Source organism: Helicoverpa zea, chromosome 4, assembly GCF_022581195.2.
Source record: "Helicoverpa zea isolate HzStark_Cry1AcR chromosome 4, ilHelZeax1.1, whole genome shotgun sequence".
Taxonomy (NCBI): Eukaryota; Metazoa; Arthropoda; class Insecta; order Lepidoptera; family Noctuidae; genus Helicoverpa; species Helicoverpa zea.
In genome coordinates, this window is record NC_061455.1 from 9,289,397 (window position 1) to 9,304,531 (window position 15,135).

General features: G+C 40.7%; 1 protein-coding gene across 2 annotated transcripts in view; it reads right to left on the bottom strand.

The window, feature by feature from the left end:
- Positions 1 to 15,135, bottom strand: part of LOC124629781 (tyrosine-protein phosphatase 10D) — a 61,743-nt gene that overhangs the window by 40,236 nt on the left and 6,372 nt on the right. For both annotated transcript variants that reach the window (XM_047163320.1, XM_047163321.1), the window contains exons 2-3: positions 335 to 599; positions 92 to 198 (exon numbers count right to left, since the gene is read on the bottom strand). In XM_047163320.1, the coding sequence (XP_047019276.1) occupies positions 92 to 198; positions 335 to 599 (372 nt within the window). The remainder of the gene's footprint in view (positions 1 to 91; positions 199 to 334; positions 600 to 15,135) is intronic.

Here is a 15,135-nt window from a genome sequence, read left to right on the forward strand (position 1 = left end):
TAGTAGTAGTAGAGTACCTACTGTTAACTTTCCATAAATATGGAAATCTTTTTTCGAAAAATTTGTTCAACAGGGATAGAAATTAAGGTACCTTAAACCTGAATCCAGTGTAGTCGCCGTGCGCTGGTGGCGACCACGAGATGGTGGCTTGTTTATTGCGGCCCAGGGTCACCGTCAGATTTGTGGGCGGCTCCGGCGCTGCCGCAACAAATAATGTACTTTTTTTTAAAGGTGACGTTAGTATATTATGAACATGCTAGCACTTTAAATATAGTATTGATAGTGTGAACGACATCCGAAGCCATCATTATTGAGGAAGAATTAAGTGCAGTACCAGTGATGATGGTTTGGTTCCAGGTGAGGAGGTCGGCGAAAGTGGCGTTGGAGTAGTAGAGCATGAAGTGATACTTGGTGCCCGGGAGGCCCACGAAGTTGATGGTGTTGGCGCGCGCCGGCACGGTGATGTTGGGCGCGGGCGAGCCGTCGGGCGGCCGGTAGTCCAGCCGGTAGTGGCCGCCGTCCGGCGCGTCCGCCTCGCCGCCGCCGGACCCGGGGATCTCGATAACCAGGTCAGCGCACGTGCCGCTTCGCCATGTGCTCTGCGCGCCAGACCACACGTTACAATATTGCTAAACATTTATGGCCTTACTACAAAAACTTTAACCACTGTTTTACACTTGTCTAAAAAAATGTGGCTCCAAAATGAACCATATGTCAACGTCATAATTTGACATTTTTTTAGACAAGTCTTAAACTGACGTAAAAAAGTTTTTGTGGTAAGACGGTTTGGGTCCGTTCACACAGACCGGCTCGGAGAGGAGATCAAATTCTTAACACGGTGAAAATCGAGTACTTAGTATTTGTAGTAAGGTTTATTTTTGCATGTGCACTGCTTTTGCCATTAAGAATGCTTGAAGGCGCTTGGTGTGAAATAATAAGAGGAGCTGACCGGCTCCGATCGCGTACTTTTTCTCGGTCTTGCAGACGCTTGGCTCCGATTGCATGCTTTTTAACGCTGACGCAGCCGATCGGAGCTGATTCCGGTCTGTGTGAAAAGAAAAATACGCGCCGATGCTCTCCGAGCCGGTCTGTGTGAACGGTTAAACTATACTATCCAAACTAATATTATAAATGCGAAAGTAACTCTGTCTGTCTGTCTGTCTTTTCTTCACGCCTAAACTACTGAACCGATTTGTGTAATTTGGTACAGACATAGTTTGAAACTTGAGAAAGGACATAGGATAGTTTTTATTACAAAAAAATAAATAAAAATAAAATTATTCCGGACATATAGCGCCATCTATTGGTCAAATAAAAAATCTGCTGGTAGTCACTATTCCACGCGAACGAAGTTGCGGGCAAAAGCTAGTTATCTAATATAACTACAACAACAAAAAAAAAACTCAATTTTCAGACTTTCTTTTTCGTGGTGTTATGAACACCTAGTTTTTGCAGATATTGGTAAAAAGTTTAAATCAGGATTTACATTGCCTTCAACTGAACTTTAAAAAGCTTTATTTGAACTAAAGGTGGATGGGTGGGTGTGGGTCAACGTCGTCATCGGGAATGGTATGTGGCCCTATTGTTACACAAATGATGAAGACTAGGACACGGGAGGTGGATCTAAGAAGCTTTCTTAAAAAACATATTTTATGAACAAGTGTACTACTATGATAGACAGTGCTAGTTTAAAAAAAAGTCACTGAGTGTGTCGAGCCACGCTCAGTGTCCCCAGTGTTCTGCAGTTTCCCGAGCATATCCCACACCTGTCCATCAACCCGGAGACAAATTAAGTAGGTCACTAATTTGTAAAAATTAGATGGGTTATGTATGTTGGGTTCTTGGTGGTAATCTTGGATTGTGTGGACACAAACAAACATAACGTGACATATAACCAATTGGCCATAACACCATCGGAAAAAACTCCTCTCATTACAATGGCTCTTTGCTCTCAAAATTATTCAGGGATTGCGCACTGTGAACACCCCTACAGCAATCTCGTTTGCGAACCTTACTCCCCTTCCCTCGGAAATTCTCGCAATAGCTGATTGTGAACGCAACTCAACAGCTTCTCTTCTTTTCTACGCTCCGAAATCCCACTGGAAACCCCCACCCACCCAACTCACTTCCTACACCCCTCTCTCAGGAATGGCATAAAATTCAATGAGTTAAAAACGCTGGAAGAAATTGCTGCAGTGTGTGGTCCCGACACTAACCAAGTATACACCGACGGCAGCAAGCACAATGGTGGGTGCTACTGTCGGTCGATATTATACAAAACAATAGCGTCAGTCATATAAAAAAACTGAAATTCTACGAGTGCTGTTCGGTGTTCCAGGCCGAAATGCTTGCAATACTCCATGCCTGCAAGCTGCTTATAGACCGTAAATTCTCTCCTGCCACCGTCCTCTCAGACTGCAAGTCCGCCTTTACAGAACTGGCAAACCCCCTTAGCTCGAACCATTTTGCCACACAAGACCATAATCTCCTCTTGGATGCGGAGTCTGCTGGCCTCAGTATATCGTTCGCTTGGATCAAATCCCACATCGGGATTCCAGGCAATGAACTGGCTGATTCCGCCGCCAAATCTGCTGCCAATCTTCACCGTTCCTATGCCTATGATCGATCCCAATCAGTTATGTAAAATATAAGAATAATCTCCTCTGCCGCCAGGCAGCCTCCGACCTCTATGATACAGCAACTCACATCAGAACTCTTATTCGTGCCGCTAAGCCGAACACCCCCGTGTACATCCCCCGCCTACACTACACCACTAAGGCGGAGGTCACCGTGGAGTACGTGCGCCAGAAGCTGAAGTTCGCCCCAAGAGTGCAGCTGCTAGAGTCGCGCCATAACGCCAACTTCAAGGCGTTCGTGGTGCGAGTGCCGACGTGTTTCCTGCGCCTCGTGTTGAACGAGAACTTCTGGCCACAGGAACGTGGTGTTCCGTCGCTTTCACGGACAAGTTCCACAAGGACGCACAGACGTTGCGCATAATAAGTGAAGTGCTACTAACATAGTTTTAAGTTTTATTTACTAATAAATATGTTAGTTTGTAAGGTATGTATCTATGGGCCATTGTTGCCTGATTGTAAAGATTAAATAAAATAAATTATCCCCAGCTACGAGGAGCTCCAAATATATTTAGCTTCAGTCACACCAAACTTCGCGATCACTCAATATTTATCCAACCATGGCTACCACAAATATCTTCACCACTTCCACATCACCTCCGAAAATCTGTGTCCATGTGACGGGATTAGGCCGGCATTCAGACCTAAGTCAGGTGTTTCCACACCTGACTTAGGAATGTCTTTGCTTTTCTTCCACTCGAAATGACCACTTGATTGTGGCAGATGGTTTGAGCCCCTGCAACATAACCCAAGCTATGGACACCATGCACAATCACATATTTCTGATTGTTAGGCAGCTCAAGTGGTTCAACAACAACAATTAGCCAACTTGTAACGGCCAATTCTTCTATGTTATTAATGCACCCATCGATACTTTATTTATTATGTGTATTATATTATATATGTGAAATACCTATCCCTCCTCAAACCACCTACAACACCACAAACCTTTTCAAAATACCTCCCCGACCCAAAACCAGTCAGCAGAAAGGCGCAGACATACCATTAGTTAGTTTAAAAAAAAAGCTATCAATGATTTGAATAGATTATTTTCTGTTTTAAGGTCCTAAAAGTACAAAAAAGTTACTTCTAAATTCCATATGAATGTTCATAGAAATATTCCTATGCTACTGAGGGGGCACTCGTGTAGTGAATGCACTGATGCCACACGCTCAATACCTCCCCATCCTGATATCTTGATGTGCTTTATTGAAGCATTTGTTAAAAGGCATGATACTATTTTAATAATTAAGAGTAGTGTTACTTGTCATCCATGTACTTATTCTGAGAATGTTGTGTTTGTCAAGTGATATTGTACACAAAGGCTATTCTTAATCATCTGTGCTTGTATAACTAATGTTAATTAATGTGTAACAATTGTAGACAAACCAATAAATAAATATATAAAGTCTTTGAATAGGTACCTCAAGTTAACAACACAAGTTTAATAAAAATCCATTGAATAGCAGCCTTTACAATTTAATTTATTTAATTAATCCAAGCTTATCCCAGGTTCAACTGTTATATTAATTTATGGTGATAGCTTGGCAGTAAGTAGAAAAGAGTTATTAGATTATGTAAATCTAATAATAAATTTAAATGACATTAAATTCATATTATGTGCTCTGCCATATTCTTATAACTTATCCGTTGATCAAAGTAGGCACATATTTGATTTGAACATGTTCCTTTATAATAGGACTTGTCAACTTGTTAATGCCATTCTTTATTTTGACATAAATGAGTATATTTTTGATTTTAAATTGACAGAGTACTCAATGTATTTACCAGCTAGGTGTAGGAGACATATTGCTAATAATTTAGCATATAGTATACAAACTGACACAGGTACGTCTGATGTATCTTCGGATATTGTTAGTAGTAATACTAACATAATTATTGATTCGCCCAGTAGTTTAAACTATTAGGCGCGACAAAGGATGGGCCGCATTTATTGAATGTTGTACATCAAAATATGCAGGGCTTGTCTGGCAAAGAATTAGAATTAAGTTTATTTTTGGAAAACCATAATGTTCATGTTCTATGTTTAACTGAACATTGGTTAAAAGAACATCAAGTTTCATTTATTAATAATAGGAGTCAGGTGATCGGAATGAGACGGGAACTGTCATGTCAGATGCTTATAGTTTTGAATAATAATTTGGATTGTATTTGCGGGACCTGGAAAATACAAAAAACCAACGAACGTTCCCATTTTATCCAGTGTTATTTATTTTGCAAACCGCAACAACCCATTTCTGCTCTAATCCCGCTAAAATATGTAAATAACGTTTCATACGAAAAACGTCAAAACATTGCTATATAGTACATACGTTTCATGTACAAAACAAGATTGGAGCATTCAATAACTTAGTGATACCATCATAGACTGGCCGGCTAGGCTGGGCTAGGCCTGCCCCTAAATGAAGCCGGCGCGCGGCGCGGCGGCGCGGCCCCTGACAGCGCCACCGAGACGCCGCCCGTCACTGGCCGTCACTTTGACTTTTGATTTTGTTTACTTGTGTTTTTATAATTATTTATTGTAGTGTTTATAGTAGTGTTTTAAGTGTAAATAAATAAAACTAACGGATGCACGACGACAATGATGTGGTAGAAAGTGAAGGTCAATCTTCGGTATCACTGGATGCCGTGAAGAGATGTCCCCTATGCCCCCAGGCACGCTTTTTTAAAGGTAAGCGGGGTTTGAGCGTACACATTGGGAAGGTCCATAAATCCCAGTGCACAGGGCCTACCAATGTGACCGCGCCAAACCCAACTCTTATCACAACTACACCAACTCTCGATCCTTTTTGGCAAAAGCTATCGAAATTCAAAAATTCTGTCCCAGTATTAAAGCGGGTTCCCCGTGGAGCCAGGCCTCTGGTTGCTCAACACTTGGCAGGTTGTGTTCGCCTGGCTGCACGAGAGAACTCGCAACGTGCCTGGGAGGAATTGCTCACCTTCCCCTACAGAATTCTGCATGTTCAGAAAAGTTTGGCAAACAAAAAGTCACTAACAAAACAAATTAAAGACAATTGTACAACTTTAGGCCATACAGATTTCGATACTAAATTACCGACTCAAAGATGCTCAAATATTTCACGCCTAGTGGAATCAAAGTTGAGTGAAGGTGACATTCGGGGGGCTGCTAGAATTCTCTTCAGCAGTGATGTGGTGGCGCCGTGTTCTCCAGAGACACTCTCCGCTCTGGAGAGTAAACACCCTGCCCCTACCGATGACCTCTCTTTTCCCGAACCTCCTGATCCGGACACAGATATCCTCACAGTTACAGGTCGACACCTGGTCACAGCCATAGGCTCCTTCAGATGCGGCTCTGCAGGCGGCCTCGACGGCTTGAGTCCGCAACATCTAAAGGATCTCACCTGCCCAAGCGCCGGGGAAGCAGGTGAGTCGCTCTTGAAGGAGCTTACAGCCCTGACCAACCTTATGCTCTCCGGCAAGGTGGACGAAACCGTCATCGACGTTTTGTACGGAGCCAATCTATGTGCTCTGCGCAAAAGGGATGGCGGTATTCGTCCAATTGCCGTGGGGACTACTTACCGTCGTATGGTAGCCAAAATCTGCTCTAAATTTTGTAGTGAGGAAGTTTCGGACAAATTTCAGCCCCTGCAGCTAGGTTACGGCTCGAAAGGGGGCTGCGAGGCTGCCGTACACGCCCTGTCGACCTATCTAAATCATGGGAAAGGAGATGTCATCCTGAAGGTTGACATCAAGAACGCCTTCAACTCGGTGAATAGGGACACCTTGCTGGCAGAAGTCAAAAAAGAAATACCCAAAATTTACAGTTTTCTTTGGCAATGCTATAGATACCCAACAAAATTATTATATCGGAACAACCTATTAGAATCCGCTGTTGGCTGTCAACAAGGTGATCCACTCGGGCCTGTGATTTTTAGTTTGGCGATTAACCCAATTATTCGGCAGCTAAATTCTGAATTTAACGTGTGGTATCTCGACGACGGGACCCTGGGAGGCAACAGAGATACTGTTCTTAATGACTTAGTTTTCCTAAAAGATAAATTCCACGACATTGGCCTCGACCTCAACTTTTCTAAATGTGAACTTTTTATACCCGACTCGACTGACAGACAGACTATTCTTCAAAATTTCCTCTCAATAGCTCCTGAAATTAAACCGATAGACCAAAGTTCTCTTTGCCTCCTTGGATCGCCTATACTGGAAGATTCATTTTCGGATTTTATTGAGAAGAAAATTCAAAATTTTAATAATGTTTCGGAAAGGCTACTCAAAATTAATATGCATGCAGCCATCACCATCATACGGTACTGCTGTTTTGGACCAAAATTTACGTATAACTTGCGTGCTTCCCATTTATGGAAGCACACCAGCCTTTTGGACAAAATCGACGAAATTATACGACATACACTATCATCCATTTTAAATGTGGCCTTGGACGACAGAGCTTGGTCTCAAGCGACTCTTCCCATCCGTATGGGAGGACTTGGCGTCCGTAAAATTTCCAGTGTAAGTTTACCAGCCTTTATTTCCTCGGTCCATGGCACTGAGAAATTGATCAGGAAAATATTACCCACCACACTGGCCAATTTTGAGGTGCCAAGCCTGACTGAGGCTTTAAATGCTTGGAAAGTCGCATGCCCGAACACCGACTTACCCGCCAACCTGTCCTCCCAGAGACAGTGGGATGAGCCGCTCTGCAGAGTAATACGGAAAAGTTTAATCGATACGTCAATTACTTCTGCAGAGCGAGCGCGCCTACTGGCTGTGGGTGAATGGGAGTCGGGTCTATGGCTTCTTGCACTTCCGTCCTCAAACACAGGCACCATGTTTGATGACACCACCTTCAGACTCGTCGTTTGCCTCCGACTAGGTGCTCCATGCTGCTCTCCTCATCGCTGCCACTGCGGGGAAGCTGTCAACAGCCTCGGTCACCACGGCCTGTCGTGCAGCCGGAGTGCCGGCCGCATACCACGACATGCCAACATAAACGACGTGATCCGTCGCGCTCTTGTTGCCGTCGGCGTGCCAGCCGTACTCGAACCAAATGGCTTGGCACGTGACGATGGCAAGAGACCAGACGGCATGTCGCTATTTCCGTGGAAGGTGGGTAGGACTTTAGTGTGGGACGCGACATGCGTCGACACTCTTGCGCCATCTCACCTTCCCGGAACTGCATGTTGTGCTGGCTCCGCCGCTGCACAAGCAGAGAACCTCAAGCGGCGCAAATATAGTAACCTTATAGGCAATTACATGTTTGAGCCGTTTGGGGTTGAAACTCTGGGGCCGTGGGGTCCGAGGGCGCACCTTCTTGCCAGGGATATTTCCCAGCGCCTGGTTGACACTTCCCGGGACCCAAAGGCTGGCTTTTATTTCGCACAGAGGTTGAGCATTGCCATCCAACGTGGCAATGCTGCCAGTCTTTTGGGTACATTACCCAGTGACAGCGATGAGGAGCAATTTTTTGATGCACTGTATTAGTTTTAAGTTGTATATATATATATATAAGTTTATTTTATTTTATTTTCAATTAATGTAAATATGTATATTGTGAATAATTAAACATCAGTTAAGGTTAATAATAGTAATTTCACTGTGCAAAGCGCGTTTGTAAGAAAGAATGCTATACGAGGCGGATCTGTGGTTTTGGTTTCAAATATTTTAAAATGTAAACATCGCCCGGATTTAGATAGTCTTTCTATCGAGCGCACCATTGAGCTGTCTTGCGTGGAACTTGAGCGTTATATTATTGTTTGCGTTTGCCGGCCCCCCTTAGGTGACTTTAACAATTTCGAATCAATCATTGAAGATTTACTTAATAAATTAAAATCAAGCACCAAAGGTAAAATTATATGTGGAGATTTTAATGTTAACATTTTGGAGGATTCTCCTTTAACTATAAGACTATTAAACTTATTTAAGTCTTTTAACTTAGCAAATATATTCTTTGAACCAACCAGAATTACGACCACTACTTCTACCTGTCTGGATAACATATTTAGTGACACCGAGGCCTCCAACAACTTAGTCATCAACCATCTTACGTCTGACCACTGTGGACAAAAAGTTAGTTTTCCCATGTTAGTTCACACTGAGCCACTTAAAATAGAATGCAGACCCTATTCAGTTAGTCGTTGTGTTAGATTTAAAAGTAATGTTACAAAAAATCTTGAACCTTCTATTCTTGCTAATGACGATCCTAACACCATTTATACATCTCTCTTTGGTGTCATACAGAATGAGTTCAATTCTTCATTTAAGACCAAAACCTTAAATATTAAAGGTACCTCGGCCAAATTCAACCAATGGGCCACTCCAGGTATTTATATAAGTAGAGCGAGACTATATGAGTTATACGGTATGAAAACTTGTCAATTTGACGATAACTTTGTAAACTATGTTAGCAGCGGCGGCCCTAGCCATTGCGAGGCTACGTGCGGCAAGTCTATGCGAGGCCCTTTGTCCTACGAGAAAAGTATGTGTTGCGAGAGTAAGCTGGTGTTTTGATTTAGCAAATCATCACGTTTGAGGAGAAATGCTCAAGTTAAACAAATTAATAAAATTTAATTTTTACTACAGTTTATATTTAAAGAATCATAAAATTAACAAATATTAAAATGATCTGATGCTTGCAACTTTTCTTAAGACTAAAATCTTTAATAGGCATGATGACAAATTTTTAAATTCCTTTGTATGATGTAGGTATACGTCTATTTTATATGAAAAATTATTAATTTTAAAAAAATGCGAAGTTTTTTATCAAATAATTGCATTTTTCTCTGTCCACTTTGAATCCGGCGCGAAAACGCTTGTCAGTGTCATGTCGTCACTTGTGACGTCACGACTGAAATTACAAGACGCAAGTAAACAACGCTCGTGCAATAATTAAGTTTTTTGTGTTATTAAATATGAATTCGAAAGTGCATAGGTGTTGTGGGGTCCCCCAGTGTAAGAACACATCTCAAAACAACTCCTGATAAGTTATTTGTGTACGTTCCTCACAATAAAAAAATACGAAACAAGTGGCTTAAACTTGCAAGGCGAGATTCAAAAGCAATATTGCCCAGGGTACAACTTTATTTTTGTGAAGATCACTTTGATGTAAGTTATTACATAGTTCTCTAGATTCTAGCATAGTTTATAATGTAAATAACTATTTCGAGGTTAGGTTTCATCTCTCATTGCTGTTATATTACGCATTTTATTCATATCATGTATTTATATGTATGTGTTTATTTGAGGAATTATTTATAACTAAAATTGTTTTTAATTAAACTAATATTCTAACATAGAAGTTTTTTTAATTAAACTAATACACTTAAATGGGAGTTTTTTTAATTAAACTAGTATACTTACATGGAAGTTTTAACATTTCTAAATTCAGCTGAACAAAAATCTTTATTTGATGCCAAAAACTCTCCCAGCATTATGATATCCATTCTAGGCAAATTAGCGCTGTTTGCCTTGATAAATCCGGGCTCCATAACTCGTGTTATAAACAATTAATTAAAAACAAAGATCGCAGTGGAAGTTCACAATAACGAAATGTGACGTTCGCGCGCTTTCGCGCGAGTTGTTTTCAGAGATGACGTCACGAGCTCTGATTGGTGTTCAAGATATCATGGCGGGTTGCCTTATTTCGTAATTTTATTTTATAAAAATACATATTAATCACATTATTAATAAAGAAAACAATGCGCGTTTTATATTCCAAGCTTCAAGTTTAATTTAATAAATATATTATTTTAATGATTTTTGATTACTGTCATCATGCCTATTAAAGCAGAATAATCGAATGAATGAGCAACGTCATTTTTGATCGAAAAAATAGTAAGGGCTGAAAGTCGATCTTGTGTTATCGAATTCCTTAAACATGTTTTAATAATTTTAAGCCTCGAAAAACTGCTTTTTTAATATTATTATTCGAATTCTCAAGACTATTTCGGTAGTGGGATAAATTTCAGTTAAATTATTTTCTAATATATATTTCAGCACCGAGATAATATAGGGCACGCTACCATAGTGGCGGTAAGTCCCCTCTTTGAGGAGTGGCTCGGGAGGAGTCATGGCGCCCTCACGTACCGCATGACGCAGGCCCTCACCGGACACGGTTGTTTCGGGAGGTACCTGCATCGAATCGGTCGTGAGGAGGCGCCCGGGTGTCACCATTGTGCGGACAGCTCCGAGGACACGGTGGACCACACAGTCCAGGAGTGCCCTGCGTGGGAAGGGCACCGCCAGGTCCTCGTCGAGGATTTGGGCGGCGGCGACCTCTCGCGTCCGGCCCTGGTTCAGGCCATGGTCCGGGGCGAGAGGGAATGGGATGCCGTCGCCTCCTTCTGCGAAGCGGTCATGCTCGAGAAGGAGGAGGCGCAACGCCAGAGAGTTCGCACCTCTCATCCCGGCCGCCGCGCTGGACCAGGTAGACACCACGGGCGCCGGGTGTCGCGAGATGACTCCCGGCCACCGTAGGCGTGGGTCTGTGGGCGGTGAGTTCGGGTGGCTCATCGTCCCTCTGTCTGCTTAGATAACAGACCCGTGTCGACGGCGCGCGTTGTTCCACGCGCTCCTCAAAGAGATGTCAGCAACCCCAGCGGGGCCCAGCAGGGCCAAGGCCTGCCGGGGCTGCGGGTTGTTCAAAAGAGGTACCTCGGCCCTGGTACATAAAAGGCCTATGACGGAACACGACGGTTTTTAGTCAGTAAGAGTCTGACACTCCCTCACCGCTGCTAACCCACAGCGGGAGGGGTCATTTGATGATTTTTGACGTCGTTAAAAAAAAAAGCACCGAGATAATATTCAGCTCTTCATATAACAGATTCGGGGCCGTCTCTAGCTCATGTAGCGCCCGGGTGCAATCATGATCAAGCGCCCCCTATGTATTGAAAGATTGGGACTGGAGTAGTTCGAACGTCGTAAATAAGAAAGTTCATACGGAAATACAATATAAACGGACTTAAATACGGTTAATAAAAGGACTTAAAAGCGGCGCTACCTTCTAAGTTCGGGAAAAAATGGATGAAAAAAATAAAACACGTGGAAAGTAAAGCACCCGCGAGCGTAGCGAGCGCAAAAATTTTTGATCTATCGACTAAAGCACCTAAATTTGTATAACAAACAACAGTGCAAGGTGAAGTCGCGAGCGCAGCGAGCGCGAAAATTTTTGAGTTTTCGGACATAAAAGTGCTCTAATCAAGTTAGAAGGAAAGGTACTGTCAAGTGAACAGCCGCGAGCATAGCGAGCGCGAATTTTTTAAAATTGTTTGTTTAAAGGACTCTCAAATTAAACTCGGAATTAAGGACAAATAAAGAGAATCCGTGACTGGATCGAGAGCCAGTTGTTTTTGTTACTTTGGTGTTCCAACTTTTTGTTGAATTGAGGACTCAAAAAGTAAACGCAGAATGAATTAGAAATAAAGAAAAAATGCACATTTTTTTTTCTTGGACCAGATATATATTTTTTAATTATATTTTTTTTATATTAGTGTGGGTTGTAGCGCGAGGCCCCTCCAAGCGCGAGGCCCTGTGCGATGGCACAGTTCGCACACCCCTAGGGCCGCCACTGTATGTTAGACAATATTCCAAAATATTTAAAAGGTCTGCAATTTTGCAAAATCAAAATTTTTAAGTGATTCTATTAAAAACTCCTCAAATAAAATTAAAACAACCTGGAGAATTATAAATAATGAAACTGGCAAGTCAGTGAACCAGAACAACAAGTTAGAGATTAAACTGGACGACAAACTTGTTAGTAATGCGGCTGATGTAGCCAAAGCTTTTAATGAGTTCTTTGCGGATATACCTGTAACCACGACTCGCTCCTTAAATTCATCTTCAACTGACGCTGAACAGCTTATGCGTGCTAGTGTGCCTCAATGTAATTCTTTGTTTAGTTTTGAGCACGTTACTCCAATGGATGTAATTCATGTTTTTAAAACTCTTAAATTAAAAAATACGGGTGATTTTTGGGACATTTCCATCAAACTATTAGGTAATATAATTGACGTCATTGCTCCTTACCTTGCTATCATATTCAACAAGTGCATTGACACTGGTGTTTTTCCTGACCTCATGAAACACAGTAAAGTCATACCTCTATTTAAATCAGGCAATAAGTCAGACATTAGTAATTTTAGACCTATTTCTATCTTGCCTGCCTTTAGTAAAATTTTTGAAAAGTTAATACTCAAGCAGTTACTACGATATTTCAATTTAAATAGCCTCCTTCATACAGAACAATATGGCTTTACCAAAGGTCGTTCTACCACAGATGCTGGTGTTGCACTTTTAAAACATATTTATAACGCATGGGAAAATTCTCAAAATGCTATTGGAGTCTTTTGCGACCTTTCCAAAGCTTTTGATTGCGTCCATCATGATACACTTTTACGCAAATTACGGTTTTACGGAGTCCAAAACGGAACTCTCAGCATAATAGAATCGTATTTACAACATAGATTGCAATGTGTAGATGTAAATGGTTCTAAATCATCAGGCCTTCCAGTTCAGCTAGGCGTGCCACAAGGCTCTATATTAGGTCCATTCTTATTCTTAGTATACATCAATGATCTGCCTTACCACCTCAATAATATCTGCGACTTTGTATTATTTGCAGATGATACGTCTCTCATTTTCAAAGTTGACAGAAATAGAGAGCAATTTGAAGAGGTAAACAGTGCTCTCTCATTAGTTACGCACTGGTTTACCACAAACAATTTAGTACTTAATGCTAAAAAAAACAAAATGCATTAAGTTCACTTTGTCTAATGACATAATTTGTCTAAAAACATAGGTCCTAATGTTATCCTAAACAACGAGGTTCTTCAAACCGTTGCATCTACCGTGTTTCTGGGTATAACAGTAGATACAAAACTTCAATGGGGTTCACATATTTCTAGCCTCGCGGGAAGGCTTAGTTCTGCCACCTACGCCGTCAGGAAAGTCAGACAGTTCACAGACGTCGACACAGCTCGATTGGTGTATTTCAGTAATTTTCACAGCGTTATGTCCTACGGTATTCTGTTGTGGGGCAAAGCCGCTGATATAGAGAATATATTTATTCTACAAAAACGTGCTATACGTGCGATATACCAATTAGGTACCAGAACTTCCCTCAGAGAGCTGTTTAAAGAAATTGGTATTCTTACTGTGGCATCACAATTCATCTTTGCCAATATACTGTATATTAGACAGAACTTACATTTATATACCAAAAAAAGTGAAGTGCATAGCATTAATACAAGAAATAAGCATAAACTGTGTGTACCCTTTCACCGGCTTCATAAAGTGCATGGTTCATTTCTGGGTCTAGGTTAGGTTAGGTTAGGTTAGGTTAGGTTATTATAAAAAAAATAGTTACTTTTTAATAATGTTACTTAGCAAGTTTTAATAGAAAATTAAATACTTGATTCATTGCGTTTAGTAGGTTTATAAGAAGGTGTGTGAAAACTTGCCAAGTAACATCATTAAAAAGTAACTATTTTAACTGAGGTATGTGTATGGAACTTGGTACTTATTCAGATCTCACTTCTTTTATAGGCGAAAGATTTCCATATTATCGAACTTGGCAGCCTTTCACATTTTTGTTTTGGGTGGGATTAATATTATTCATTTTTTTTTTACAATTTTATATTTTTATTATTGACATTACTTGGTTTTACATTATTGACAGGATACATTTACTGTATTTATTATATTTTATTTTAATCATCTATTTATATTTTTTTTCCTTTGGATTACAGTAAATAAGGACCACTACTTAGCGATAATTCATCCTGATACTGAGTTGTGTAGCAGTGAGTACGTCATGCTCCCTTAGACACACATCATATTTATTCAATGCTTGAGTTAGACAAGTTACGTAGGGTGAGTGCTAGCTAGCATGTGGTGGATTTTATAGTTAAATCATTTTTAAACATATCGTGTTCTAAATCACAAACTAATTAAAGATAAAAGTTAATCGCAAGGCACTACACATTTTTAAATATAATTTTATTTTATTTTATGACAATATTGTGTATTGCATACTGCAATATACTCACTGTACTTTGTTGAAAGGTTCTTTTAACCTACAGACAGACATGTGTTGCTGGGGAGTTTGTTGCGCCACTTCTTCTTCCCAGCATAAACACATAGGAAGTGGTGAAGGGTGGGCGTTTTGGGGGCTGTCTTATGTAATTTTTTTCTGATGTTCGAAAAGTGCTGTTTTGCAGCCAAGTTTGAATAAATGAGTTTTGATTTTGATTTTAATATGAGTCACAATGCAATATTTCAAAAATTGCCTTAACAACATTTTAGAATGTATGATACATTTTCCTCATATATGAGGAAAACCATATTTTTTTCAGATTCAAATACCTATAAAACAAGTTTTAAGATATCAGGAAAATATAACAAAAGTAATCAAATTTACCCTATCTTAATTGTTTATTAACTTATTGTTGGCATTCAGAGTTGAAATCAATTTATTAATTAGTTGACCCATTAAATTTGTACTGCCTTGTAT